Source organism: Pipistrellus hanaki (genome assembly GCF_964339955.1).
Source record: "Pipistrellus hanaki genome assembly, chromosome: 11".
Lineage (NCBI taxonomy): Eukaryota > Metazoa > Chordata > Mammalia > Chiroptera > Vespertilionidae > Pipistrellus > Pipistrellus hanaki.
In genome coordinates this window covers 68,236,133-68,262,981 of record NC_140513.1, presented here as the reverse complement: position 1 = coordinate 68,262,981, position 26,849 = coordinate 68,236,133, and the positions used below count along the sequence as shown (strand labels likewise).

General features: G+C 43.7%; 1 protein-coding gene and 1 long non-coding RNA gene across 5 annotated transcripts; one reads left to right on the top strand and one right to left on the bottom strand.

Annotated features, from left to right (window-relative positions):
* Positions 1–1,507: 1,507 nt before the first annotated feature.
* LOC311630183 (peroxiredoxin-like 2C) lies at positions 1,508–22,216 on the bottom strand (the record flags this gene model as incomplete). 4 transcript variants are annotated; one of them, XR_014796340.1, is made up of 7 exons in its annotated part: positions 1,508–5,212; positions 6,548–7,713; positions 10,448–10,579; positions 19,733–19,838; positions 20,007–20,060; positions 21,059–21,127; positions 21,989–22,216. XR_014796340.1 is itself a non-coding variant. In XM_084899048.1 (7 exons), 6 exons carry the CDS (start codon positions 22,214–22,216, stop codon positions 8,905–8,907), a joined length of 714 nt encoding a protein of 237 aa, XP_084755174.1. In that variant the 3' UTR covers positions 7,600–7,713; positions 8,856–8,904. The 4 variants fall into 4 exon arrangements, 3 of the variants coding, with proteins under 3 accessions (XP_084755175.1, XP_084755173.1, XP_084755174.1); XM_084899048.1 differs by lacking the exon at positions 1,508–5,212 and adding an exon at positions 8,856–9,029 and having other exon boundaries at positions 7,600–7,713; XM_084899047.1 differs by lacking the exon at positions 1,508–5,212 and having other exon boundaries at positions 6,232–7,713.
* Positions 12,582–16,755, top strand: LOC311630006. The gene is made up of 3 exons (XR_014796297.1): positions 12,582–14,392; positions 14,443–14,889; positions 15,811–16,755. It is a non-coding gene; the product is annotated as an uncharacterized lncRNA (long non-coding RNA).
* Positions 22,217–26,849: the final 4,633 nt, after the last annotated feature.

Below are 26,849 nucleotides of genomic sequence, written 5' to 3'. Positions count from 1 at the left end.
TAGTTCTGAAGCTTCCAAATAAAAAAATCTTGCTTCCAAATAAAAAATAAAAGCATTCTATCTTTTTGACTAGGTGTAAATGATATTACTGCAAAAAGTAAATAATGCACACTGATAAATTAATCTGAAGGAAAAACTGGCCTTCCTTTGATATAATCTAATTCAGTGTTTCCCAAACTTCTCTCATGATGAGAATCACCTGGTGGAGTTGTTAAAACACAGATTCCTGAATCCCAACTAAGAAGTGCTAAACTAGAATTTTTGAGAACATATAGGTAAAATTGCATACCTGACTTAGTGCTCTGTATATAACATTTGTCTTAGAGCACTAGTTAAGTATACAATTTTACCTATATGTTCCCAAAAATTCTAGTTTAGCACTTCTTAGTTGGGATTCAGGAATCTGTGTTTTAACAACTCCACCAGGTGATTCTCATCATGAGAGAAGTTTGGGAAACACTGATCTAATTCAATGAATCCTCAGTTCTTATTTCTTTGTGCTGGTCAGGACACGTGCACCGTTGATAAGGAGTGGAGAAAACTGTATGTTCACTAGGCTGACTCCTGTAAGACACAGGCCCAGCATGTGGCGTGGGGAGTGTATGTAGCAGCTGGGAGCGGCCAGGTCTTGTGACCCCCACCTTTTCTCTTTTTAAATATATTTTCTTGATTTTTTACAGAGAGGAAGGGAGAGAGCTAGAGAGCTAGAAACATAGATGAGAGAGAAACATTGATCAGCTGCCTCTTACACACCCCTAGTGGGGATGTGCCCACAACCAAGGTATATGCCCTAGACCGGAATTGAACCTGGGACCTTTCAGTCTGCAGGCCGATGCTCTATCCACTGAGCAAACCGTTAGTGCCCCACCTTTTTTCTATTCCCTCGGCTGAACCTCAGTTCTCCACACTCTGCCAGGAGCCCCAGAAGATGAACATACGTCAGGGGAGCTCCTTGTCCATTCCTCACTGTGTCTTGTAATTTTTTATGAGGTTTAGAGGGCTCTGCGTTACATGGGAAAAAAGAGAAATAGAAATAGATCCAGTCAATCTTGGGGAAATATTCTTCTATTTCACTGTAAGCTGTGATGTTTGCTGTCAGCTCTTGGCAGGTGACCTTTGTCGTGATAACTAGGTCCTCTTCAGGTGCTAGTTTGCTGGGATTGGATTTAGGTCATGAAAGTGTATTAAACTATATTGAATAACATTCATGTATCTATTGAAATAAAGATATACTTATTTCCTTTAATATGTACATATTTTAAACAATATAGTGGGTTTTCTGATATTAACTTGAATTCCTATATAAACCCTAGATGCAAATAGGAATTCAAGTTAATATTAGAAAACATTAAGTGGGAAAGCTGTGTTATGGCTAGACTTTATAAAACTTACCTATAAAGTTGGGCCTTGGGAGGACTTTTTGCATGGACATTTTGATGAGTACTAATTTTTTCCTTCATTTTCTTTTTTTTTTTTTAATATATTTTATTGATTTTTTTTTACAGAGAGGAAGAAAGGGATAGAGAGTCAGAAACATCGATGAGAGAGAAACATTGACCAGCTGCCTCTTGCACATCCCCTACTGGGGATGTGCCGGCAACCAATGTACATGCCCTTGACCGGAATCGAACCTGGGACCTTTCAGTCTGCAGACTGACACTCTACAGCTGAGCCAAACCAGCTTCGGCTTTTCCTTCATTTTCACATGAGGATATTTTTCCACTGCTTTTCAGAGAGAGTGGGGGAAGGTTGGGAGAAAGAGAAAAACATTGATGAGATAGACACATCCACTGCTTGCCTCCCGCACGCACCCTGCTGGATGAGTGGGGAGAGAAACAGCAACTGAGGGACGTGCCTTTGACCAGGAATCAAACCAATGACCCTTCAATGCATGGGCCAACGCTTAATCATTGAGAAGCACCAGCCAGGACTTGATAATTAAATTAGTTTGTTAGTGATGAGTCTACACTGAATTTGTATTTTTTTTCTTAGTATAACATTTCTCCTTGCATCTTTATAGAAAGCTTTCATTCTTATTTCATTTTAAAATGTATTTTCATAAAGCTTATGATAGTATTCTCTTAGGAACCCAAGGTCTTTGTCTGTGTATCAGGAGCTTTCTCCTTTGATCAGTTTCAAATTTTATTTTAGTGCAAGGCCTGCTAATAGCAAAGGACAAAAGACAGCCCAGTCTTGAACCTAGAAGTCCGGGTTTGAGAGCCTTTAACCTCCTGTGCTGGCTGCAGACTCTCAGTTTTGGGAGCAGAGGAGCGTACACGGCCATGTTTATCCCTCTGCCTTTGCGTCCCCACCTGTCAGCACCATTTGTTGATAATACACTTTCCACATTGCATTGCCTTGGCCCGCTGTGGGGACTCAGCTAGTAAACCACGTATGGCTCTATTTCTGGACTCTTCACTTCCTCTGATCTTTATTAATCCTTTTGCTAATGCCATATTGTCTTGAAGAGTGTCTCCTTACTGTAAGTCTTGAAAACAGGTAACATAAATCTTGCAACTTTGTCTTTTTAAAAGTTGTTTTGGATATTCTAAGTCCTTTGTTTACAGAAAGTTTTTTCTGTCAGAAAGCCTGCTGAGCTCTTCATCTGATGGCACGGAGTCTGTAGCATCTCTAGTCTGCATTGGTTTGGGGAGCATTCAGATTGGTCATGCTAAGTGTTCCAGGTCATGAACACACTATCTCTCTTCACTCAGGAAGGTGAGTTGAAGGTTTGGAGGGTTTGGGTTTTTATCCATTGGTGTTGAAGAGATGGTGTTGACTTACAGTTTAAGAGAATAACCTGTCTGTCATTGCAGACAGACACTAGCAGGGCAGGGCTGGAGGCTGGAACACACAGGAGTGTTTCCGCTCTCCCAGCTAGAGTTGGACTACTGCCTGGCCCCCCATATCGCCAAATTGAATTTTTTAAGTCTCTTTTCATTTGTGTGCAGCCCTTCTCCAGAACCTGAACCCTGAATTGGAATCCTTTCCACGCGGGACGTGAAAGAGATTCCTACAGTAACAAAAACAAAAATTTTATTCAATTACTAGCTCATCATTAATCTTGAGAAACAAAAGCATTTGATTTTTAAATATTAAACATTCACTTTCATTTTGTTGTAATTCTTGTTGCCCCAACTGTTCATTACAGAAGGCATATAGCACGTGTCCTCACTGAGTTCCTTGATCTATGGATGGGTGTGATGGTAGCTTATTCTTACACTGTTGTACCCTATTCTTACACGGTTTTAGCCCTTAGACATAAGTCACAGGTTGTACTTTATGCCATAGCCTTTAACTCTCCCCTGCAAGGCCTTGGAGTTGGACAAGGACTAGCCTTCTCTAATTCCTGGGATGGGTACAATCCTAAGGGCAGCCCATGGCATCAGTGTCTAGTGTCAGCCTGCTGGAGTTATTCACTTTCTTATGAACTCAGCTTTAAAAATGATGCTGTTTTTTCTCTGTAAAATGATGATGATATCAATTCTATAAAGCTAACATACTGTATGTAAAGCATTTGAAATAGTATCTGGCAAATAATTAGCACCATATATGTGTTAGATGTTATTCTTTTATCCAGTATTCTATGTATTTATTGCAGGAAGGTTTTAAGATACTTTGAATCCAGTATATTATTGGGTGTGGAAAATCTTATATAAAAGCCTAATAAGCAAAGTGTCCAGTCAACAGGTCAGTCATTGAACCAATCAAAGCATAATGTGCTAATGATATGCTAAGGCCGCTCAACCACTCACTATGATGTGCACTGAGCACCAGGGGGCAAGTGCTCTGACCGGTAGGTGAGCTGCTGCCGGGGTTCTGCAGATCAGGACTGAGTGAGACGAGATAGGCCGGACACGCCCTGGAGCCCTTCCACAGTCCCTCCCTGGCCCTGTTCGTACACTGGTGGGGTCCCTCAGCCTCCCCTGTGCCCTCTCATAATTTTGTGCATTGGGCCTCTAGTGTTTATATATTTTATACACCTATTACAAGTTTAAACATTTGTTTGGATAGCCAGTTTACCACTGTATTGTAAATGTAACTATACTTCCCTGAAGTCACATAAAGAACATTTATATATTTTAGAAGAAATGTGTACATTTGTAAGTATATAAATTTTATGTAAGCTATGACTCAGCAGTTTTAAGTCTAAAATAAGCAAAGGGATCTGGGTTACCACCAGCCTTTCCTTATTATAAAACATAGCACAAAATTGATTAATTTTCAATTTTATGAGCAATTTTATTTTTATTAAGAACATGATTGTGCATGCATATGTACATGAAAATACAAATTTTTGGATACTTTAAATATATATTTTTGAATGACTTCATATGCTAGATAAAAAATTGTAAATTCAATGCAGTATTATACTTGCTAATAATTACCAATATAGGGCAGGGTAAAAGTAGGTTTACAGTTGTGAGTATACAAAACAGAGTTTATTATTTGTAATTATTGTATTCTTTTCCATATAAGCAACTATAAACCCCTACTTTTGCTCCATCCTGTATTTTGACTTGGAGATAATTTTTATTAGAATTTCTGGGATATTTCATATTAAGATTCTAGAAAAAATAAAGGATGACAATCCACTAAGTAAAAGCAATTTGGGGTAAGAAATGGAAGCTGTCTAGAAAGTAAACAAATCACAGTAAATGTTTAAGTTATGAAGTATTTTTAGTTTAAACCATTTTCTTCCTGTTGTTTATTGTAAGTCAACACCATCCCTTCAACACCTTACCTGAGGATCTCTTTCCCATTGATTTTTAGAGAGAGTGGAAGGGAGGAGGAGGGAGAGAGAGACATTGATGTGAGAGAGACACATAGATTGGTTGCCTTCCTTATGCACTCTGGGGCCAAGGATTGAACCTCATCCCAGGTATGTGCCCTTGACCAGAAACCAAACTCGCCACCCTCAGTGCTTTAACCACTTATCAAGCCAGCCAAGGCTAAGAAATTCTTTTTTTCTTTTTTTTAAAAATATATTTTATTGGTTTTTAACAGAGAGGAAGGGAGAGACAGAGAGCTAGAAACGTTGATGAGAGAGAAACATCGATCAGCTGCCTCCTGCACACCCCCCACCGGGGACGTGCCCACAACCAATGTACATGTCCTTGACCGGAATCGAACCTGGGACCCTTCAGTCCGCAGACCGAAGCTCTACCACTGAGCCAAACCGGTTTCGGCACGAAGAAATTCTTAAAATTCCCTTAAAAAAAAAAAAAAAAAAAAAGGTATGTCCACCATATTTTAAATATGTATCTTAAATATCTAAAGTATATTCCCCCTCCCCCCCACCAAAAAAAAAAATCCTGAAGGATGAATTTCTGAGGTCTCCATTAATATGTAGGAACTTGAATTTAATGACAAGGCACTAGAATAATTGGGAACATTGAATTATTCAGTAACTATTCTGGACCAATGCTCACTATAGAAAAAATAAAATTAAATCCCTATCTCAGAGCACACACAAAGTAAATCTCATATGCATTAAAGACCAAATGTGGAAGAGAAGTGTACAATTTTATAAAGAAAAGAGAATATTTTTGTATATAGAGAATTCTCACATAAAACAAAAATACCCATAAATCTTAAAGGGAAAATTTCCTGATATTAAAATTAAACCTGGCAAACACTAAAGCACATTCCAACCAAGTGAGAAGACAGCTGCAGACCGAGCGGAAATGTCTGCAGGGCCTGTACCCGACACACAGTTAGGGTTCAGTATGTGCACAGATTTACAGATAGTGAGGAAAAGTCTAACAACCCAGGAGAAAACTGAAATGGATGTGAATGGGTGACCCACAGAGAATGACCTGAATACCCAAAAGCTTATGGACAGATGCTCAATTCCACTGATAATCAGAGAATTGCCCTCACTCCCAGTGTAGTAGATAGTGGGTGTGGGTGAACAGACTATAGGAAAGGTGTGGTTTGCTTTATTTCCTCTGAGTAGAGCAATTGCGATAGAAATATATGGCCTTGCAGCCTATATAGTGGCACTATTGAGGACCTAGAGCTTGTTGCATAGGAATATACTATCATTCATGTAATTTTTTTAAGTTGTTCAATGTTCACCAAATCTTATTAGTTTCAAGTTTATATATATATATATATATATATATATATATATATATATATATACACACACATGTTATTTATAATATATATTGATTATTGATTATTTATAAATATATATTATTTATAATATATATATTATTGATTTTTTACAGAGAGGAAGGGAGAGAGCTAGAGAGAGCTAGAAACGTCGATGAGAGAGAAACATCGACCAGCTGCCTCTTGCACACCCCCTACCGGGGATGCGCCCGCAACCAATGTACATGTCCTTGACCGGAATCAAACCCGGGACCTTTCAGTCCGCAGACCGATGCTCTACTGCTGAGCCAAACCGGTTTCGGCCGTTCATGCAATTTTTAAAGACCTTTTCCTGGCCAAAAAAAAGAATAATGCTCACTATGTAATAGTTGGGAAATATAGAATAGTGTGAAAAAGAAAATAAATCCTGCCATACAGAGATACCTACAAGCAAGATTCTGGTATGTTGTCCTGGCTGGCGTTGCTCAGTGGTTAGAGCGTCATTGCAGGAACCAGAGGATCCTGGGTTTGATTCCCAGTCAAGGACACATACCTGTGATGCAGGTTTGCTGCCCTGGTTGGGCACATGCAGGAGGCAACCAACTGATGTGTCTATCTCACATTGATATTTCTCTCTCTTTCTCTCCCTTCCTCCCTTTCTTCCACTCTTAACTAAAAAAGCGATGGAAAAATATTCTCGGATCAGGCTTAAAACAATAAATTTTAAAAATATTCCGTTTCTTTTTTTTCTAAGCTTACAAAAATATAAATACATATAAAAATGTGATTATGTTATATAATAGATAAAATTTAATACCCTTTTAAAAAAATTTTTCCACTGGATAAAATATGTTGAATTGCTTAACTTTCCTCTTATATGTTCTTCATAAGGATTTATGCTTTTATGGCCCCTCCAAAACCTTTCATTGAATGAATATACCATAATATAAGATAAAGAATAGTATTTACTATTTTATGGCTTTTAAAATTTTATTTGGCCCTAGCCATTTTGGCTCCATGGATATAGAGCATTGGCCCACAGATTGAAGGGTTGCAGGTTTAATTCCCATCAAGGGCACATACTTCGGTTGCAGGCTCGATCCCCGCCCAGGGTCAGGGTGCATGCGGGAGGCAACCAATCAATGTGTCTCTCTCAATTAATGTTTCTCTCTCTGTGTCTCTTCCCTTCCATACTACTCTCTCTGGAAATGAATGGAGAAAACTTTCTCAAGTGAGGAGTAACAAAGAAAAAACACAAAAAAGTTGTATTTGTATAAAATTTGTTTAAAACTTTAAAAGCCATAAAATTATAAATATACATCACATTTTTGACAATCAATGCCTCTCAGCTTGCGGTTCAACTGGTACATGTCTCTGTGTTTTCAGAGCTCCTCAACGGCTGACAAACCAGACACTACTCAAGGATACACACTCCGACATTTTGCGCCATGTCTTGAGGGTCCGTTTGAATGTGACAGTCTGTCTGTCACACATGGATAACTGAAGGTCTGCCTGTGAAGTCCACCTGCTGGACTCCCACAAGCTGTAAAACAGAGTTGATGGGTTTGTGATCCAATCTGTTCCTGTCACGGTGTATAAAATGGATGTCGTGACCTAGAAGGCAATCAGAATAAAAGGCAGAGGTTGGCATACATTATTACCTATTGGATTTATTGCTTACTAGAATTAAGGACGCTTGTCAACTTTTAATTAGTCCACAGGAAAAAATTAATCACCCAGAGTACATTATATTCTATGTGTAGTGCCATAATAATTTTAAATTAAGGTAATAAAGCATGACAAGAATGTAGTTAAATAAGAGTGATACTTAATGTTTATGAGATTCAAGGGGCACCATTCTTAAATTATGGCCTTGTATTAGGTTAGAGTTAAGTAAAATATCCTGTCAAACAGGCAGAAAATGGAACTGACATAGATAGCAAGCTAGAAAATCACATCTGTTTCTTAAATGTAATAATGGAATAAATCACTCGCTTAAAAATATTCACTCCCAAATACTGATTTATAGGCTGTCTGCACATTGGCCGGTGTAACTCGGTTGGCTGGGCGCTGTCCTGTGCACACTGGCCGGTGTAGCTCGGTTGGCTGGGCGCTGTCCTGTGACTGAAAGATCGCCCACACTATTCCCGGCCAGGGCACAGGCCAGGGTTTCATGCTCCATAGTGGGCGTGCAGGGTAGCCATTGAGGTTCCACTCTCACATCGATATTTCTCTTTCTTCCTCTCTCTCTCTAAAAATAAAAAAGATACTTTTCTTTTCACTTTGCAAGTATCTTTTTATTTTCCTGTTATTTTTATTTGTTAAAAAATTTTAATGTTGACATTATTATAGGTGTTCCCCTCCTTTGTACATCTTCACCCACCCCCAAATAAAAAATATTTTTAAAAAGGCTATCTGCATTATAACTGTAGACCAAAAGGAGCTGAAAATAAGGACATTAAAACAATCAGTTAGGATACACTTAGATGTCTACAATTCTTTGCTCAAATATAAATAAATCATAATTTATAGTCCCGTTCTGTTTACTTATATTCTTGGGCTCAAGATGAGAATTTTAACTTAAAACAATAAATTAAGGAAACATTATTAAAGGCATGTCTTTTGCACTGTACTTATCTGCTATCTTTAGTCATCACTAGAGATTTAATATCATAAACTGGCTTATTATCAAATAATATAAATAAAGCAAATGAAATACTGGCTTAACCATGATACAGATGTGTATAAACCCCTACCTGGCTTTTTCCTTAGATGAGCTATTTTCTTCAGGAGAGAGAAAATCTCCTAGTAAGTGGTTCCCAACTTGGACACAAAGGACACTCTCCCTGCGCTCTCATCCTTACACACTGAACGTGGGGGCCGGTGGCACCGAGACATGGAGAGGAGGGTCTCAGAAAACACCGTCCAACCTGAGGACGGAAACCAGTCCATCGGAAACGTGGCTACTGTTGTTCCGGGTGAATTACAGGACTCCTCATAAACATGGCTTCATCTCGCGGGTCTAACTGGTGTGCACCGAGAGGGAAAGGGAGCTTAAGTAACAGAGTTTAGCTTGTAGTGCTCCACACACAACAGGCCCAAAATCATACTGTTTGGACAAAAATCCTCTAAGTTCCTTCTAGCTATCTAGAATGGATTAAAGTAAGTGTGAATTTTATAACTCTTAGAAGCTACATTCACTAACCTGGACCATTTTAAAGAGGAAGAAGAACCCAGAAAACAGTTTATAACTGCTTTTTGGCACTGTCACTGTGAGTGTTTGTCCCTGACTGCGGTCCAGGGAGGTGGCCGAGATTCAGCCTTCACCCACTGAGCAGAGTGAAGCCAAAGGAGTTCCAGGTGCTCCAAACTGATCAATAAAGCCGTGGAAGCATGGGCTTTTGTGACTGTTATTGAATGCGCTGTCCTGAGGCTGATGTGCTTTTCGAATGGACCAAATCTCCTCATTTTGTTAGAGAGAACTGCCCAGGTTCACTCATCTACTGACCCAAAGAAGTGCTGATGACTTCCTCCTATTTGGAATGTTCACCTCCACTGAACTTCCCTTTCCCTTCCCAATCCTCACTCAAGGATATGTTTCTATTTATTTTTTAATGGTTTTATTGATTTTCAGGGAAAGGGAGGGAGGGAGGGAGGGAGGGAGGGAGGAATAACAATCATGAGAGAGAATTATCAATTGGCTGCCTCTTGCACCCCCTTACCCCACTGGGGATAGAGCCCAAAACCTGGGCATATGCCCTGACCTGGAATTGAACTACGACCTCCTGGTTCATGGGTCCACGCTCAACCACTGAGCCACATCAGTGAGACCAAGGATTTTTTTTTATTATTATTCTTGATTTGAAAGAGAGGCAAAGAGGGAAATATCAATGTGAAAGGAAAATATCCATCAGTTGCATACCATACACACACCGACCAAGGATCGAACCCACAACTAGGTATGTGCCCTGAGCATATATCTAATCCACAACCCTTTGGTGTACAGGATGATGCTCCAACCAATGGAGCCACCTGGCCAGGGCTTCCATTGAGTTTCTTTCAAGTGTTATAGCCATTTAGAGTCCACCAAACCACCGCTGACTTCCTGTCCCAAATACCTGAAGACCCTGGGGCCTGGAATGATGGGCACATTACATCCAACAGACAGACATCAAAATACACACAAGCCTTTGAAAGCACAAGGTGTCCCTGAGAAAGCACAGCATCCTGACTGCTACCATGGCAAGCTGCCCATTTTTACGTGCTCGCTGTTTTACAAAGAAAGCAGGTAGCCCCTGGACTTCTAAAGCACACGATGTGCCCTTTGGTTCTGGGCTTTGATGCTTACCTGGACCTACAATGAGGGTCCCGCCTTGTTGAACTGGATCTCCTTGGAAATCAAACAGAGGGCCGGTCACCGCCCGCCACAGGCTCCAAACGCTTCCTGAGAGGATGTTTGACTTTATATGGGGGCTCGGTCCTGAAATATTAGAAAGTGTCTTTAGATGCTATCAGTTTATATTCGATTAGATATTAAAAAGGTAACGTTGCTCCTTCTCTTTCTTGTGTGTCATCTTAACTTTTGTCTATTTTTCCTTCAAAGAACGGTTTCTCAGCCTTCCACTACTGATGCTTCAGACGAGATCATTCTTTGTCCTGTGCGATGTAGTGTGCTTAGCAGCCCCCTTGCCATCTACACCCACTAGATGACCCACCAAGTTGTGAGGAATGAAAATTCTCCAGACAAAGTCAAATGTCCCCTGGGGGCAAAAGTGTCCCTGGGTGAGGATATCTTTTTAAACTTTTTTATTTCTTGACTTTAAAGAAGAAGGGAGGGAGGAGAGGACAGAAGGGAGAGAGGGACGGAAGAAGGGGTGGGGGGAGAGAATTGTTCCACTTATTCATGCATTCATTGGTTGATTCTTGTATGTGCCTTGACCAGAGATCGAACCTGCAGCTGTGGCATATGGGGACGATGTTCTCACCAGCTGAGCTACCCAGCCTGGGCCAATTGCCTGATTTCTTAGTATTCCCAGATTCCTGTTATTTTCCTCCATCTCATGAACTCCTCCATTTCTTTCATGTTTACATCAGAATGCAGTCATCTTACCAAGAAACAAACACAGGAGCATTCACTTGAAGACAACTAAATTTTACTGTTTTATAGGATTCTTAACCTACAATAAATATTCAGAAATCGAAACTATCTCCTCCTGTCCAAGAAGAGGTCATTTGGTATTTCTGAATTGTTAGAACTTCAACTGAAGGAGGTTCAAGAGCCTAGAATTTAACAGTCTCTGCTGAGAAGCACACCCTGAAATATAGTGGCAACCATACTTTGGTAAAAACTGCTGTTTGAATTTTAGCTTTGCTATCTGACTTCGGCCTTTGATTACTTGCTGAGGAGTGGGAAATTACTGACCTTGCCTGGAGGGTAGAAAGTTACTCATCCCTCCCCCTCCTGGACCTGAAGGCCAAATCAACAGTCTGGGTTAGTCAAGGCTAAAAGAACAGAATGAACCAAGAAGGGAGATTAGGCCATCTGGCCGATACATACAACCGCAAGGTTAAGCAATATAGAAACCAGTCAGCTCCAGCCCCGTGGACCTCCACCCCCCTTTTTTGAAATGTATATAAAAAGCTGGATTTGTAACTGCTGGCTGCTGGCTACTGTCTCTGCCTGCTCCATCCTGGTGGCGGCAGCCCAGATTCGAATCTGTAATAAATTTGTTATTTGACTCCGCAATTGGCTATTTGGAGTTGTTTCCCGGGTAGGGGTCTCTGCCTCTTGGGTGGTCTCTTCTCCATTCAACATTTGGGGGCTCGTCCGGGATGATAGAGACCCCCAGACGGGCAGACGCCCCATTCTTGTCGTCCGGACTACTTGAACGGCACCGGTAAGTAGAGGCCTCATTTGTTCCTTGTGTTTCTTGTTCTTGGTTGCTCGCGAGCGTTTGGGATCAGAGAACGGCGGGACGCTGCCAGAAGTTCTCACATCCGGCCGGAGTGGGGGACGCCCCACCTGCGGTCTTGGTTTCTTGATGTTTGAGTGGGTGGAAGTGTGAAAGAGATACTGTGGTATGTCTGGTTTTTTGTGTTTCTAGGAATGTTACTTGTCGTCCTTGTTTTGGACTTATTTGTTGCCTAACTGTTTATAGATTGGGAAGAAAGAGAGAAATGGGGCAAGGAAACTCGAAGGAGAATCACCTAAGTCCCCTTGAATGTATGATTAAAAAATTTTTCTGACTTCAGAAAAGGGTGAAGGCTATGGTGTTTCTATAGATGCCTTCACTCTCTGGAGACTCTGTAAGTTGGTGTGGCCGAGATTTGGGGTTGATTGGCCTTCAACAGGGACCCTAGAAATGGGGCCCTGTACGGGAGTCCGGCGGATAGTCTATGGAAGCCCTGGGCATCTGAATCAAATTCCCTACATTGATATTTGGATTGATGTTCTTTTTGATAACCCCAAATGGCTAAAGGAGTGTGGTTGTCTCCTTGACAAGGAAAATTGGGAAAGAAACCTTTAATTTGTTTAAAGCTGAGTGCTCTGATGGCTAGCAAACTGCCCCGAGTGGCCACTGGGATTCCTTTTTCCCAGGGGTGCTTTGCTTTCTATCAGAGGGGTATCAGCCCACCTAACAATATTTATGTCTATGTTTATTGATTGGAAGGTATGAAATTGTAACAATTGTGGTACAAAAAAAAAAAACCTAAATGAATCTTATGTCTGCCACCACCCAGTCTGATCAGTGGTGGAGGAACTGTCTCAGAACTGTTTGTTTCAATTGGCCATTTAAGTTTACATTGTAAAATCTTTAAAAGAAAAGGAAAATATTTTGTGGGCCACTTGGTCCTTGTGTATATCAACTCTTAGGTTATAATTTTAAAATCAGTAAGAGCTTGTCAGAAAGTTCAGGGAGTGTGATTGCAGTGTAGGGGTCACCAGTTCCCCCATGGCACCTTTGCTAGCAAGAGGCAAGCGGTGGACTGCCAAATGAAAAAGCCCTGGTGGAAGCACCTCCTTCGACACCTGGGACCCCTCGGACCCGTGTACTCCCTGCTTCAGCCCACCTGGTGTCTATCCCCTCCAGGGGTTGTTTTGAATAGCTGGAGGCAGCAGATAATTCCCCACCAGCTTTTGAAATTCCCCACCATGAGGCAGAAACTACCTAGATGATACTGGTAACAAGTTTACAGGAATGGCTAGGAGTCTTCAGCTAAAGAATGTGTTCATTTGCATTTGAATGCTACTCTAGTGATCTACCGGGAGTGGCAGGTAATTCCATGGTGAAGATGCCCCGATGGCCTTGCTTACAATGTTTAGTCTTTGTCATTGGTATCAGCTAAGCAGGGTCATATAGCTACTTAAGTATAAATTATGATTGAGAAATATAATGTTATTAATCTGAAGGAAAAAAAAAAAAAAAAAAAGCCAAATATATTTTACTTGCCAGTTTAAAAGTTCAAAGTATAAATTAAAATTAGGAAAAGTTAATTGCAGTAACTAAATGCCTAGAATATGGCAGGCTAAACTGTATTACATGTGTTAAGAATAAGCAGTAATGATCAAAGATCTCAAGGATTGATTTATTCTCATTTGTCAGATGAGGAATCTATATGATGCTTGAGCCCTCTCCAGATTGTTTCATACAGACCTAAGTAAATTTGCTGGGAATTTATAGTGTACCTCTTGTAAAGAAGTAAGCCAAGTCATATGTTTTTCTCTTAATGTAGAAAAAGTGATAGCCATATTAATTTGTTTTGTTTTGCTTTTCTCATATGCCATTGTTATCATTTCTAATTGCATTGTAAGCTTGAACTTGGGCTTGTACCTACACCTTGTATTTTGTTTGGGAATCATTTTTGGTTTCAGTCATGTGTGCCTACTTTATAGATTTAAGTAGACTTCATCACAAAGGTTTATAATTTATTTGGAATTGTGTTAAAACAATGTGAAAACATGGTTTAACCCCCCATGACTGCTTGGACACTTTTCACCGTGTTCTATTAGGGGACTTAAAGGCACAGTTAAAATTCTCCTGTTCCCCTTTTCAGTCTTATCAGAATCTGAGATCTTTATCTGTAGGAAGATTTGAGGTATGGTTGTAGATTTTTGAAGGACATAGAAAGAAGGTTTAAGTTTTTATGAAAGTTGTGCATGTGATGAGAAGGAGAAACAGGGAGAGAGGGAAAGAAAAAAGACTCTGGGAGTCCGAGAGGGAAGGATTTAGACAGAAGCAGAAACAAAGATTGGAAGAGAAAGTGATATGAATGTATAAGTGTAAGTATGTATGTGAGAAAGGGAGGAAGAGAGATATAAGCTAGAGTCAGGAAAGGACAGAGATTAGAGAGGGAGAGAGACAGAAGGTGAGGCCAGAAGAGACAGAGACAATCTGAAAGAAAGGGAGACTTAGATTCCAAGGGTTTTTAACCTCGAGCCCTGACGAGACCAGGGCTCCTTTCAATTAAGCTCCCAAGGGTAACCTTACAAGTGAGAGGCAAAGCTATTAATTTCCTGGTGAGCACTGGGCAGTTTATTCAGTCTTGACAGAGCTGATGGGACCTCTAGGAAGATATCAGTCCAGGGAGCCACCAGACAAACTGACTGTTTTCCTTGGACATCAAGAAGGACTGTGGACCTAGGAAGGAACACGTACTGGAGAAACGCAGCCGCTAAACTGGACTGAAGTAGAACAACGGGCCTTTGAGGAGCTAAAGAAGGCTCTCATCTCAGCACCTGCCCTAGTCTCGCCAGATGTCACGAAGCCCTTCCACCTTCACGTGAGTGAGGTAAGAGGCATTGCCAAAGGGATTCTCACTCAGACTCTAGGTCCCTGGAAGAGACCTGTGGCCTATCTGTCTAAGAGACTAGACACTGTGGCAGCAGAGTGGCCAGTGTGCCTCTGGGCAGTGGCCATCATTTGAGGCCATCTGACTCCCAAAAGCAGTTGCAATAGTGCACTGCAAAGGACATCAGAAAGGGAAGACAATTAAAGCCAGAGAAAATAGAGCCACAGACCAAACTGCAAAGGAAGATGCCCCAAAACCAGTGGGGCCTTTACAAGTCTTAGTAACCCTGACAGACCCCAACCTACACCAAAGAAGAGGAAGAATTGACTGAACAGAAGAAAGTCATCGAAGGACCAGATGGTTGGTGGACCCTACCAGATGACAGACTGTTGGTCCCAGAGGCTCTAAGTCAGATATTAGTTGCCCAGTCACGCCAGGTTACCCACTTAGGTATCATCAAGACTTCTGAATTTCTGTGAGGCAGATACTACGAAGCTTAAGTAAGGTATAAGTATATGCTAGTTTTTATAGACACCTTCTCAGATTAAGTTGAAGCGTAGGATAGAAACTGCCTCTGTAGTAGTCAAGAAATTACTCCAGGAGATTATACCTAGATTCGAGCTGCCAGTAGTCATAGGATCAGATGACAGCCCAGTCTTTATAGCAAGGTATCTCAAAGTATAGCTCAAGTCTTAGGACAGGCATGAGTAGAACTCTAAAAGGTTTGATTAAAATTGTCCTAAAAACCGGTGAAAATTGGACCAACCCCCTGCCCTTCGCCCTATTATAGGCCTGGTGTATCTCCTACTGGGATGGTTTCCCCCCCTCTTTTTGAGATTGTGTATGGTAGACCTCCCTCCAACCTTCCTGGGGTCAGGGAGAAACTGAAAGCTAGAATTCATAACCATTCCCTTGCTCAAGTCCTTACAGGCTCTACAATTTACCCAGAAGCCATGCATAAGCTTGTTCCAGATACACTGCCAGTGTCCCCCGCGGACCCTGTACACCTCATCCAGCCTGGAGACTCTGTGGGTAAAGAAGTTCACTGCCCAAAGACTCACTCCAACCTGAAAGGGACGCTACACTGTTATCCTGAGCACGCCCACGGCTGTTGAAGTAGACGGCACCCAGACCTGGCTACACCCCTCCCAGCTCCTGCACAGAAAACAACCTGGATCCTGGCAACCAGCAGTCTCACCTGTGAGATCTCTAGCCTGGTCTCCACACAGGCCAAGAGGAGACTTGATGCCAGGAGGGGAATTGGACTTCAGTAAGGACAGTACTAATAGGAACTGTAGTACTAGAGGTTTTGATAACTGTAAAAACATTTTTACTAACCAAGTGAGAAAGTCCGGGGCTAAGTAAGGCTAAATGTGCTAGGGGACTAGAGAGCAAGGAAGTAGGATGAGTCAATGATTTGACTCTTGTACAAAAAAACCAGTGGGGAATGAAATATAGTGGCAACCATACTTTGGTAAAAACTGCTGTTTGAATTTTAGCTTTGCTATCTGACTTCGGCCTTTGATTACTTGCTGAGGAGTGGGAAATTACTGACCTTGCCTGGAGGGTAGAAAGTTACTCATCCCTCCCCCTCCTGGACCTGAAGGCCAAATCAACAGTCTGGGCTAGTCAAGGCTAAAAGAACAGAATGAACCAAGAAGGGAGATTAGGCCATCTGGCCGATACATACAACCGCAAGGTTAAGCAATATAGAAACCAGTCAGCTCCAGCCCCGTGGACCTCCACCCCCCTTTTTTTGAAATGTATATAAAAAGCTGGATTTGTAACTGCTGGCTGCTGGCTACTGTCTCTGCCTGCTCCATCCTGGCGGCGGCAGCCCAGATTCGAATCTGTAATAAATTTGTTATTTGACTCCGCAATTGGCTATTTGGAGTTGTTTCCCGGGTAGGGGTCTCTGCCTCTTGGGTGGTCTCTTCTCCATTCAACACACCCCTCTGGGAGGCAACCAATGGACGTGTCTCTGTCACATCAATGTTTCTCTCTCTCTCCTCCTCTCTTCCACTCTCTCTAAAATCAATTGAAAAAATGTCCTCACTTCTCGGGTGAGGATTAAAATAACAATAAAATAAATTTATAGCTGTATAGTATTTTTAGTGTGTTGATCCCAAGGAGGACTATTTTGAATTTGACTGAGATTTATACTGTTTCAGGAAGGAATTTTTAAAATTATAAGAACCTAATATTTTCTGTTTGGAAATATAGTATTTTAACACAGGCCAAAGAGGCTTAAAAATGTGACTAGACCCACTCTTGTAATCACAGGATATGTTTTGTCTAGGATTCAAATCCTTATCTTGAGGCAATGTATGGGGAGGTGCTACTGAAGGGAAACTCACAGTTTACATCTAAAGTGCTAAGTGAGACAGAGACACACACACACACTGAGACTTCACTGCGGCACCGGAAATCAGCCTATCCAAGAGTGAGTCCACTCCGGCATTCTGACAGTTCCTTCACTACAGAGAGAAAAGGTGCGAACTCAGTGTCTATGCCAGCTCACCAACAGCTTTCGTGAAGTTTAAGCTGCTTTCTTTAAAAGCGTTAGAAATGGGTCATGTTAACTTGTTCATAAATAGTTTCCCACTCTGTCCCCTCCTGTGACCCACTCCTAGGACTTCAGGCCTCACTTCTTTCCCACCCTTCATTACAACCTTCTCACTCATCACTGGCTCTGGTGGTGGTTCCAGTCCCTCCTCCACCCTGGAGTGTGACTGTGTCATAACTTGTCCACTTTAAGTACTTGTACGAGCCCCACCCGCACACTGCCTCCAGAACAGTCACCCCATACACCCCATGAATTGGCCCACATCCTGCCCCTTGGCTCACACCAATTCCCAAACTGCCTTTTAGACTCTGGCCAGATGCAGGGACCTGGACTTCCCCAGAGTGAGCTTAGCCTGGCCGGTGTGGCTCAGGGGATTGAGCTTCCTCCCATGCACCAAGAGGTCACGGGGTCCATTCCTGCAACTGACTGGGTACCATCATGAAAGCTATGCCTGGGTTGGGGGCTTGATCCCCAGTAGGGGGTATGCAGGAAGCAGCCAATCAATATTTCTATATCTCACTCCCTCTCTCTTCCTCTCTCCAAAAAAAAAAAAAAAAATCAATAACATTTAAAAAGTGAGCTTGGACCACTTCCTCTGAGAAGCTTTTCCACATACACTCTCCCCTTGCTTTTCTGGTGCAGGTATCCCCAGCACATGCTTTCCTCTCTTACAAACCCTCCACCTGGATCAGAATGAGCTGTTTGCTTCTGGCTCTCAGGGCAGAGGATGTGCCAGAGGGCAGGGCTATGCCTGTCTTCTACCACCACCCCCTGGAGCGCCAGCACAGCAGTTGTCACTAGCCAGAGCTCAATAATGTTTGTGGAGATGAATGATCCGAGTTCGAGATCTCTTACTGGCATCTCAGAGCCAAGTTCTTCACACCTAAACCGCAGGTTAGCAGCTCACCTGGCGCTGGCCAAGCTCTATTAATTATAAAGAACTGTGCTAAGGGCAGGGAATGTGGACCACATACATCAAACTCTTCAGCTAACTACACTCCCATCCACTTTACACGCAGTAACTAAGTATACAAGGAATACAAGGTGCCGTTATATACAGTGAGGGGAGCATTTACTCCCAATCAAAGAGCTACTAAGAGCCCCTTTGAGTTGGGCTTCAAATGAAACCAAGATTTCATCAATGAAAGGACATAAAGTATTCAAAGTCATGAAGATAAGGTATCTATATATATAAAACCCTAACATGCAAACAGACCAATTGGCAGAACAACTGAACAACCTAACAACTGGTTGCTATGACGTGCCCTGACCACCAGGGGGCTCGCGCAAAACATGCTGGGCATCAGCCGTGGCGAGATGGTGGAGCAGGAGAGTGGGGGCACCAGACCAAGATGGGGCACCGGTCGCTATCATCAGGGTGAGCCTCTGGTGGTTACTGTAAATTCTTTGCTCCCGTGCCCCGTGGTCCCACCAAATACTCATACCTGCTGTCGGCACCGACCCCACTTGTACCCAGTGCCAGCACCAGAGCCACCAATCGCACCCACTGCTGGCACCCGCTGCCAGCTTCTATCGCTCGGTGCCATCAGCAGGTACGTGTGGCAGCTGCTGGCCCTGATTGCCTCAGATGGCTTCTCCACCTCCCCCTGCTCCTGAGGAGTGATAGGAGTAGCAGCCCTCACTCACACCTACTGACGGTGCCTGCTGGCACCGGCCCTAATCGCTCCACACGGTCAGCAGATATGAGAGGAGTCAGTGCCGTCAGCGGCTGGAGCAGTGGTGGCAGGGGTGGGGCTGCTGGCAGACAGGAGACGGCAGTGGCAGAAGGAGGGGGGGGTGCGCGCATAGGATGGGCTGAGACTCGCCCCTCTGCCCACCACAGCCTCTCGGCTCACAGTTCCTTTCAAGGTGCATGAATTCGTGCACTGGGCCCCTAGTAAAAATATATTAGTTTAAGCAATAATTTTCTTTTAATCATAAAAGTAAAATGTACTCATTTTAAAAACACGTAAAAGCCATTTTTCTCACTTCTATTAGTTGGGGTTAGCACTGCAATATCTGTTAAAATATTTTTCATCACACACACACACACACACACACACCACAGCACTTTATGTTTAGTACTTCTCAGCTTTCCATGTCATTACACCCCCAGAAAGGAATCTTTTAGGGTCTGGTCTATCTGGACCGTTTACAGGAATCATAAAAAACAGTCTGAGTTATTGACTTGCCATTTGCTTCCCTAAGCATGTAGATTCAAATGTAAAAAATATATCATTAGTGTTTTCTACTTGAGACATGTCATGTGTAAGTTACCTGAGGAGGTAACTTCTTCACCTCTTTTCATTCCCAATCTTTTATAAATTTCTCTCTCAGGATCAACGTAGATTTCATGACAATACCCAGTCAGTTTGCAGAAAGGCTACAAAAAAGAGAATATGTGAGATCTTTATAAGAAAAAAGTGAGAGAAAAGTAATTATAATATAACTTAATTTCAGTAAATATAACCTACATTTAGTGGTTCAAATCATATTCTTGCTATGTCTGTTAGTTTTAATCTGCTAATTTTTCAATTTGTTATACATTTACCTCAATATGATGGTAGGATGACTGTCCAATCACTATAAGGGTGACATTTGCTTCCTTCAGGAGAAAAAACATAGGTACATATAAATACTATTAGAAATTATGTTTCCTACAACTTCCCCTCACCCATTCCATTCCAAAGCCTCTATAGGCTTCTGGAAGGATGGAATAAATGGGAAAAGTGTGTGAGTCAAAGAAATGTACGGTAAACTGTTTCATTCTGATGATCTTTTGCTAAGAAAGAACTTTAATATACAGTAGTCAATAATTCTCTACACTCCCCCAAAGGTGTACTTAAAAAAATAGTCCTGCAGTTAGCACCAAAAGGCTGTGAGCTCAGTTCCCGCTAGGGGGCGTGCAGGAGGCAGCCTATTGATGTTTCACTCTCCTCATGAGGTTTCTCTCTCCCTCTCCCTTCCTCTCTAAAACAAATCAATAAAAATATTTTAGCAAAGAATAAAAATGATTAAAGTAGTATTATTTCATCAGTTTTATTTTCTCACATCCCAATGGTAAGGTCTGGGGAACCAAGATCTGAGTTTTACAAAGGCTGCCCAATGCCTTCACTCGAAAGCTCACCTGGGGACAAATCTCCATGTATGTGCCTGATGAAAAACACACGTGTTTGGTTGTCATAGGGATGTGGAATGTGCACCCCATTACTAATACAATTTTTCACTTTTAAGCTATATTAGTATTTTCCTATAATGAACAACTATGTGGTGTTCTTATTACAAAATAAAGGAAAGAAATCTCAATAATTGCCAGCATTTGTGTTTTTGGTCATTATCATTCAACTTTTGTGGATAGGCACGTTATTAGGTAACACCAAAGCATTCCTGTGGTCAGCAAGTTTATAAGCCGCAGTAACCAGCACATGGAGAAGGGGATGGGTCTCTAATGCGCCCCTCCCTTAGGGGGCGCTGGGGAGGCCGGGAAGCTGATAACAGGGATAAGCGGCTCCTCGCCGACCCCCGCTGCGCTGCTTATCAATGCGGCGACCGGCACAGGGTCCCGGAGGCGGGCACGCTGCTGTTCACGCTCAGGAGACTTACTTGTAGGAAACTCCTGGGGATTTTGGCCAGATCTTCCACGTACTCCTTGCAGGTGTAACACAGGAAATGCTGGGACCCCAACCGGCAAAAAGAACAAGTTAGCGAGGGACACCCTCCGGGTTCCGCAAAGACCAAGAGCTTCGTTTCGCACGACGCTAACCCAGCGCCCCGGTTGGGTGGGAAGGGTGCTAACCCAGCGCCCCAGTTGAGTGGAGAGGGGTGCTAACCCAGCGCCCCGGTTGGGTGGGAAGGGTGCTAACCCAGCGCCCCGGTTGGGTGGGAAGGGTGCTAACCCAGCGCCCCGGTTGGGTGGGAAGGGCGCTAACCCAGCGCCCCGGTTGGGTGGGAAGGGTGCTAACCCAGCGCCCCGGTTGGGTGGAGAGGGCGCTAACCCAGCGCCCCGGTTGGGTGGGAAGGGTGCTAACCCAGCGCCCCGGTTGGGTGGGAAGGGTGCTAACCCAGCGCCCCGGTTGGGTGGGAAGGGTGCTAACCCAGCGCCCCGGTTGGGTGGAGAGGGCGCTAACCCAGCGCCCCGGTTGGGTGGGAAGGGCGCTAACCCAGCGCCCCGGTTGGGTGGGAAGGGTGCTAACCCAGCGCCCCGGTTGGGTGGGAAGGGTGCTAACCCAGCGCCCCGGTTGGGTGGGAAGGGTGCTAACCCAGCGCCCCGGTTGGGTGGAAAAGGTATCGCGGCGCCCGATGCACTTTAAAGCCGGGCCGCACCCGTTCCCTCGGCCTCCTCAGGCTGAAGACGGGGCCTCGCCGGCGCGGTCGGACGCCCCTAGGGGGCGGCCATGGGAAGGGCCGGGCGGAGTCCGCCTTGGACCCCGCCCTCCGGGGCCCGAAGGGTCTCCCCGCCCGGGCTGGGGAGGCCACCTCCACCCCAGCTGCGGCCGAGGTCCCTGCGCCGGTCGGGCCGCCGCCCGCGCTCACCCGCACGAAGACCACGATGGCCCGGCGCTCCCGGAACAGCGCGCCGAACGGCACCCGCCTCCCGTCCGAGTCCAGCACCGGAAGCCCGGCCACGGCGGCGGCCAGGGGCTGCCCGCGCGCGGGGCCGCTCGGGACCAGCGCAGCAGCGGCGGGGCCGCCCGGGACCGGGACTGTGGCGGTGCGGCCGCTGACCTGCCGCGTGATCGGGGCCAGGACCGGGGCGGCCATCGCGCCCTGGCTTCGTGGGCCCGAGTGAGTGGGACACGGAGGCGCCGAGGTGGGCACAGGGTCACGGGGAGGCGGGGCTCAGCGGAGGGCTGGGGGCGGCTTTGGGAGGCGGAGTGCGCGGGGGGCGGGGCTTGTGGAGGCCGGGCTTGCGGAGGCGGGGCTTGTGGAGGCGGGGCTTGTGGAGGCCGGGCTTGCGGAGGCGGGGCTTGCGGAGGCGGGGCTTGTGAAGGCCAGGCGAGCGGGAGGCGGGGCTTGTGGAGGCCGGGCTTGCGGAGGCGGGGCTTGTGGAGGCGGGGCTTGCGGAGGCGGGGCTTGTGGAGGCCGGGCTTGCGGAGGCCGGGCTTGTGGAGGCCGGGCTTGCGGAGGCGGGGCTTGCGGAGGCGGGGCTTGTGGAGGCCGGGCGCAGTGGGAGGCGGGGCTTGTGGAGGCGGGGCTTGCGGAGGCGGGGCTTGTGGAGGCCGGGCTTGTGGAGGCGGGGCTTGCGGAGGCGGGGCTTGTGGAGGCGGGGCTTGCGGAGGCGGGGCTTGCGGAGGCGGGGCTTGCGGAGGCCGGGCTTGTGGAGGCCGGGCTTGCGGAGGCGGGGCTTTCGGAGGCGGGGCTTGTGGAGGCCGGGCGCAGTGGGAGGCGGGGCTTGTGGAGGCCGGGCGCAGTGGGAGGCGGGGCTTGTGGAGGCCGGGCGCAGTGGGAGGTACAGGGCGCCGGGAAGCGGGCTGCTCACGGAGTGGGTCACCGGGTTGAGCTGCTGCATCCAGCGGCTCCGAGGTGAGGATGTGCGGCTTTCGGTTTCCACCCCGCCCCGCAGGTCTGGATGCCTGGGAGTTGCTGACAGAAACACTCCTGGTAGGAAGAGTAAGATGGGTCCAAGGGGAGACAAGGGTTATTTAGGAAGAAAGCAGTCTCTCCAACTGACCTGAGTTCTTTCTCAGGAGAACCAGGTGCCCAGGATTTCCTTACCCAGGACAACCATATATGGGATCCAATAGCATTGCTACTGTGTTAGCTTATATTCCGTTTTTAACCCAGTCCCTGACACTTTCTTTCCCAAGTAATCATTAATGGTGTACTATACAGATCTTAAGTGTAGAGTTACATTTTTAAAATATGCATATATATTTTTTATTGATTTCAGAGAGAATGGGAGAGGGAAAGGGACATAGAAACATCAGTGATGAGAGAATCATTGCTGGGCTGCCTCCTGCATGCCCCACACTGGGGATCTGAGCTAGCAGCCCCGCATGCGCCCTGTGGGGGAATCAATCCTGACCTCCTGGTTCATAGGTAGATGCTTAACCACTGAGCCACATCAGCCTGGCAAAGGGAACCAACCTTTTTATTCTTTCTTTAAAACGTGCCGGTCCATGTCATTGAGTGTTTCTTTATGAAGTTAGTAAGTAGTAAACAACAATTTAGTAAACAGATGAAGAAATAATGTTTCATCAGTATGTAAAAGCCAGTTTGAAATGCAGGAATTCTTGGATTTAGGGAAACATTCTCATTTCATGTTGAATTGTAATCTAGTTGTTTGGATTGTTGGGAAATCCATCACTGAAGAGAAGTAAAGATGGTAAGTCTATTTGTTTACTCACTCATCCATTTAATAATCAACACTCACTTATTTAGCACCTACTATGTCATAGGTCCAGTGAACTCTTCTGTTTGAAAAAACTGGACAAACTGAGAGAAAACCACAGAGTTAAGTAGGAAAGTAAATTTTGACTCTAGTATGAGCCTTTTAGTTGGCTAATTCAATTGTAATATAATCCCTTAATTGAAAAAAAAAATAAACATAAATGAACATAGCTGTATTTCAAGCTGATGGCATATCCACATATTAAAGAGCTATTTCAAATGACTCTAAAACATAGCATTTTTACTCTATATCCCTAGAAGGGTATTTTGATTAGAAAAAAAAAAAAAGAATACTACGAAATCTTAAAGTCTTTTTAATAATGTTAGTAGTAGTAGCCAGTATTAGCATTGTGATTTCAAGACTATTATATGTCTTCTGCAGGATAAAGCAAAGAAGTAATCAAAATTCTCACAAAAGGGAAAGAGAGAATTATATAATTAAATAAATTGAACAAAACCCCTGTTACCTGTTATATAAGTGGGAATTAAATATAATTTTTTTTTAAATGGGCTGTATTTTTTAGAGAAGTTTTAGGTTCACAGCAAAATTGACAGAAAATAGGAAGAGTTGCCCATCCCGGTCCCTGTAAACTCAGTCTTCTCCAGCATTAACATCCCGCACCAGAGCGTGCGTTTGGTACTACCAATGAACCTGCATCTACTCATCATTATCACCAAGTCTGTCATTTACATTACCGTTCGCTCTTGGGCTGTACATTCTGTGGGTTTTGACAAATGTGTAAAGACAGGTACCCATTGTAATATCATACAGCACTGTTTCACTGCCCCAGAAATCCTATGTGCTTCATGTGTTCATCTCTCCCTCTCACCCAACCCTTATAACTACTGATTTTGTTTTTATTGTCTCCATAGTTTTGCCTGTTTCGGAATGTCATATGGTTGGAATCATACAATATGTAGACTTGGTGGGTTGTCTTCTTTCAGTTACTACAGTTGATCCTTAAACAATGTAGAACTTAGGCCCCCACACACAATGCAGTCGGAAATCCTCCCATAACGTTGACTCCCCCTAAACTTTATCCTCAATATCCAAGGGGGGTTGGTTCCAAGACCCCCGTAGATGCCCAAACCTGCAGATGCTCAAGTCCCTTAGATAAAATGTCATAGATCAATGCAGACAGTCAGTCCTCCACATCCACTGACTTCCAATTACAGATCATGGCCCTGGCTGGGTAGCTCAGTTGCTTAGAGCATCATCCTGATATGCCAAGGTTGTGGGTTTGATCCCCAGTCAGGGCACATACAAGAATCAATCAATGAATGCATAAATAAGTGGGACCAAAAATTGGTGTTTCTCTCACTCTCTCTCTCTCTTTCTCCTCCCTTCTACTCTCTCTAAAATCAATAATAAAAATATAACAAAATACCCCAGTAGAGGTATTTATTGAAAAAGTCTGCTTATAAGCAGGCCCATGCAGTTCAAACCCGTGTTGTTTTAGGGTCAACTGCCATATGTATTTCCAATTCCTCATTGTCTTTCATGACTTCTGTCTGATGCCAAATAGCATTCCATTGTCTGGATGCTCCACAGTATTTACCCATCCTCTACCTCAGGGCATCTTGGTTGCTTCCAAGTTTGACAACTGTGACTAACGCTGATGTAAACATTGGTATGCAGTATTTTTTTTTTCATTACATTCATTGGGGTGACATTGGTCAACATGAACATATAGGTTTCAAAGTGTGCGTTTTTGTTAGACATAAGTTTTCAACTCCTGTGTGTATGATTGTTGGTTCATATGGTAAAAATATATTTAGTTTTGTAAGACACTGCTCAATTTTCTTCCAAAATGGACCTGTTGGGCCAAGAAATATTAAATATTACATTTTGTCACCAATAGTTGGCCTGACATCTCAAGAAAACTGCACAGGTGGAGAACTGGAAGAATAGAAGTGTAGAAAAGCTGTTAAAAGAGGCTCAGAAAATCTATGTATATAAGAATAAGAAAGGCAAAAACAGAAAACTAACATAATGTTACGCGTTTTAATTTGACTGCTTTTACTTTTTATCACTGAAGGTCTCTTGTACTTTGTTGAAGGTATATTTTCTTGAAAGTAAAAGTGCATTTAAAATGCTTTCATAAAAGTAAAGCTAAGAAATGCTGACTGTTTACTTTTTGGTAATTATTGAAAAATCATTAAGGTTTCTAAAAGTGAAGAATTCTAATACATTTTAAAGGAAGGAAGGAAGGAAGGAAGGAAGGAAGGAAGGAAGGAAGGAAGGAAAAGGCCAGTACAAGTTGCTGAAGGTGTGACAGAAAGAATGAACATTAGAGTAGAAATACTTAATGGAATGTCTGAGGCATGGCTTTGCATTTTTGAAGGACAAAGAAGGAAGGTTTATTTTTTTTTTATTCTCAGTTCAAGTTTAATAGAAACTACAAAAGACCAAAAGGTGATGTCTTACTACTGTTCACATGAGATAATTTCCTCCTGAGAAGTATGGCTGACCCTCCCCAAGCCCTACAGGAAAGGCCCCATCTGGGGGGGTTGTGTATGTAATAAGAAGGAAAAGAGAAATGTTAAAAGGAAATTAACTAAATGATACAGGCCAGTAAGCCAGGACAAGCAGAACTGGGAAACTGATATATTTAAACAGCAGTTTGCAACCATCTAGAAAACTCTGTCTTCCCTAAACCAAGGACACTTAGAAGTCAATGATTTGCATTGTGCCTCCCTAAACAGAGGGAAATAGCTTACACCAAAGTACTCAGGGAGACTGATAGAAGAAATCCAATTATAATGTTATTTGCTGTCCACACTCAAGGACAAATGAAGTTAGGAAATAAGCCTTATTTTGGTCAGTTCTTTTCTAGTAAAATAATTATGTTATATTAATCAGGTATTTAATAAAAAAGGAACCATCTTTTAATAAAGGAACTGAAGTTTACTAGCCTATGTTTTAATAAAGGAACTGAAGTTTACTAGCCTATATTAAATATACTTTAATATTTCATCTTTTGGTAAAATCAAGTTTGATTCC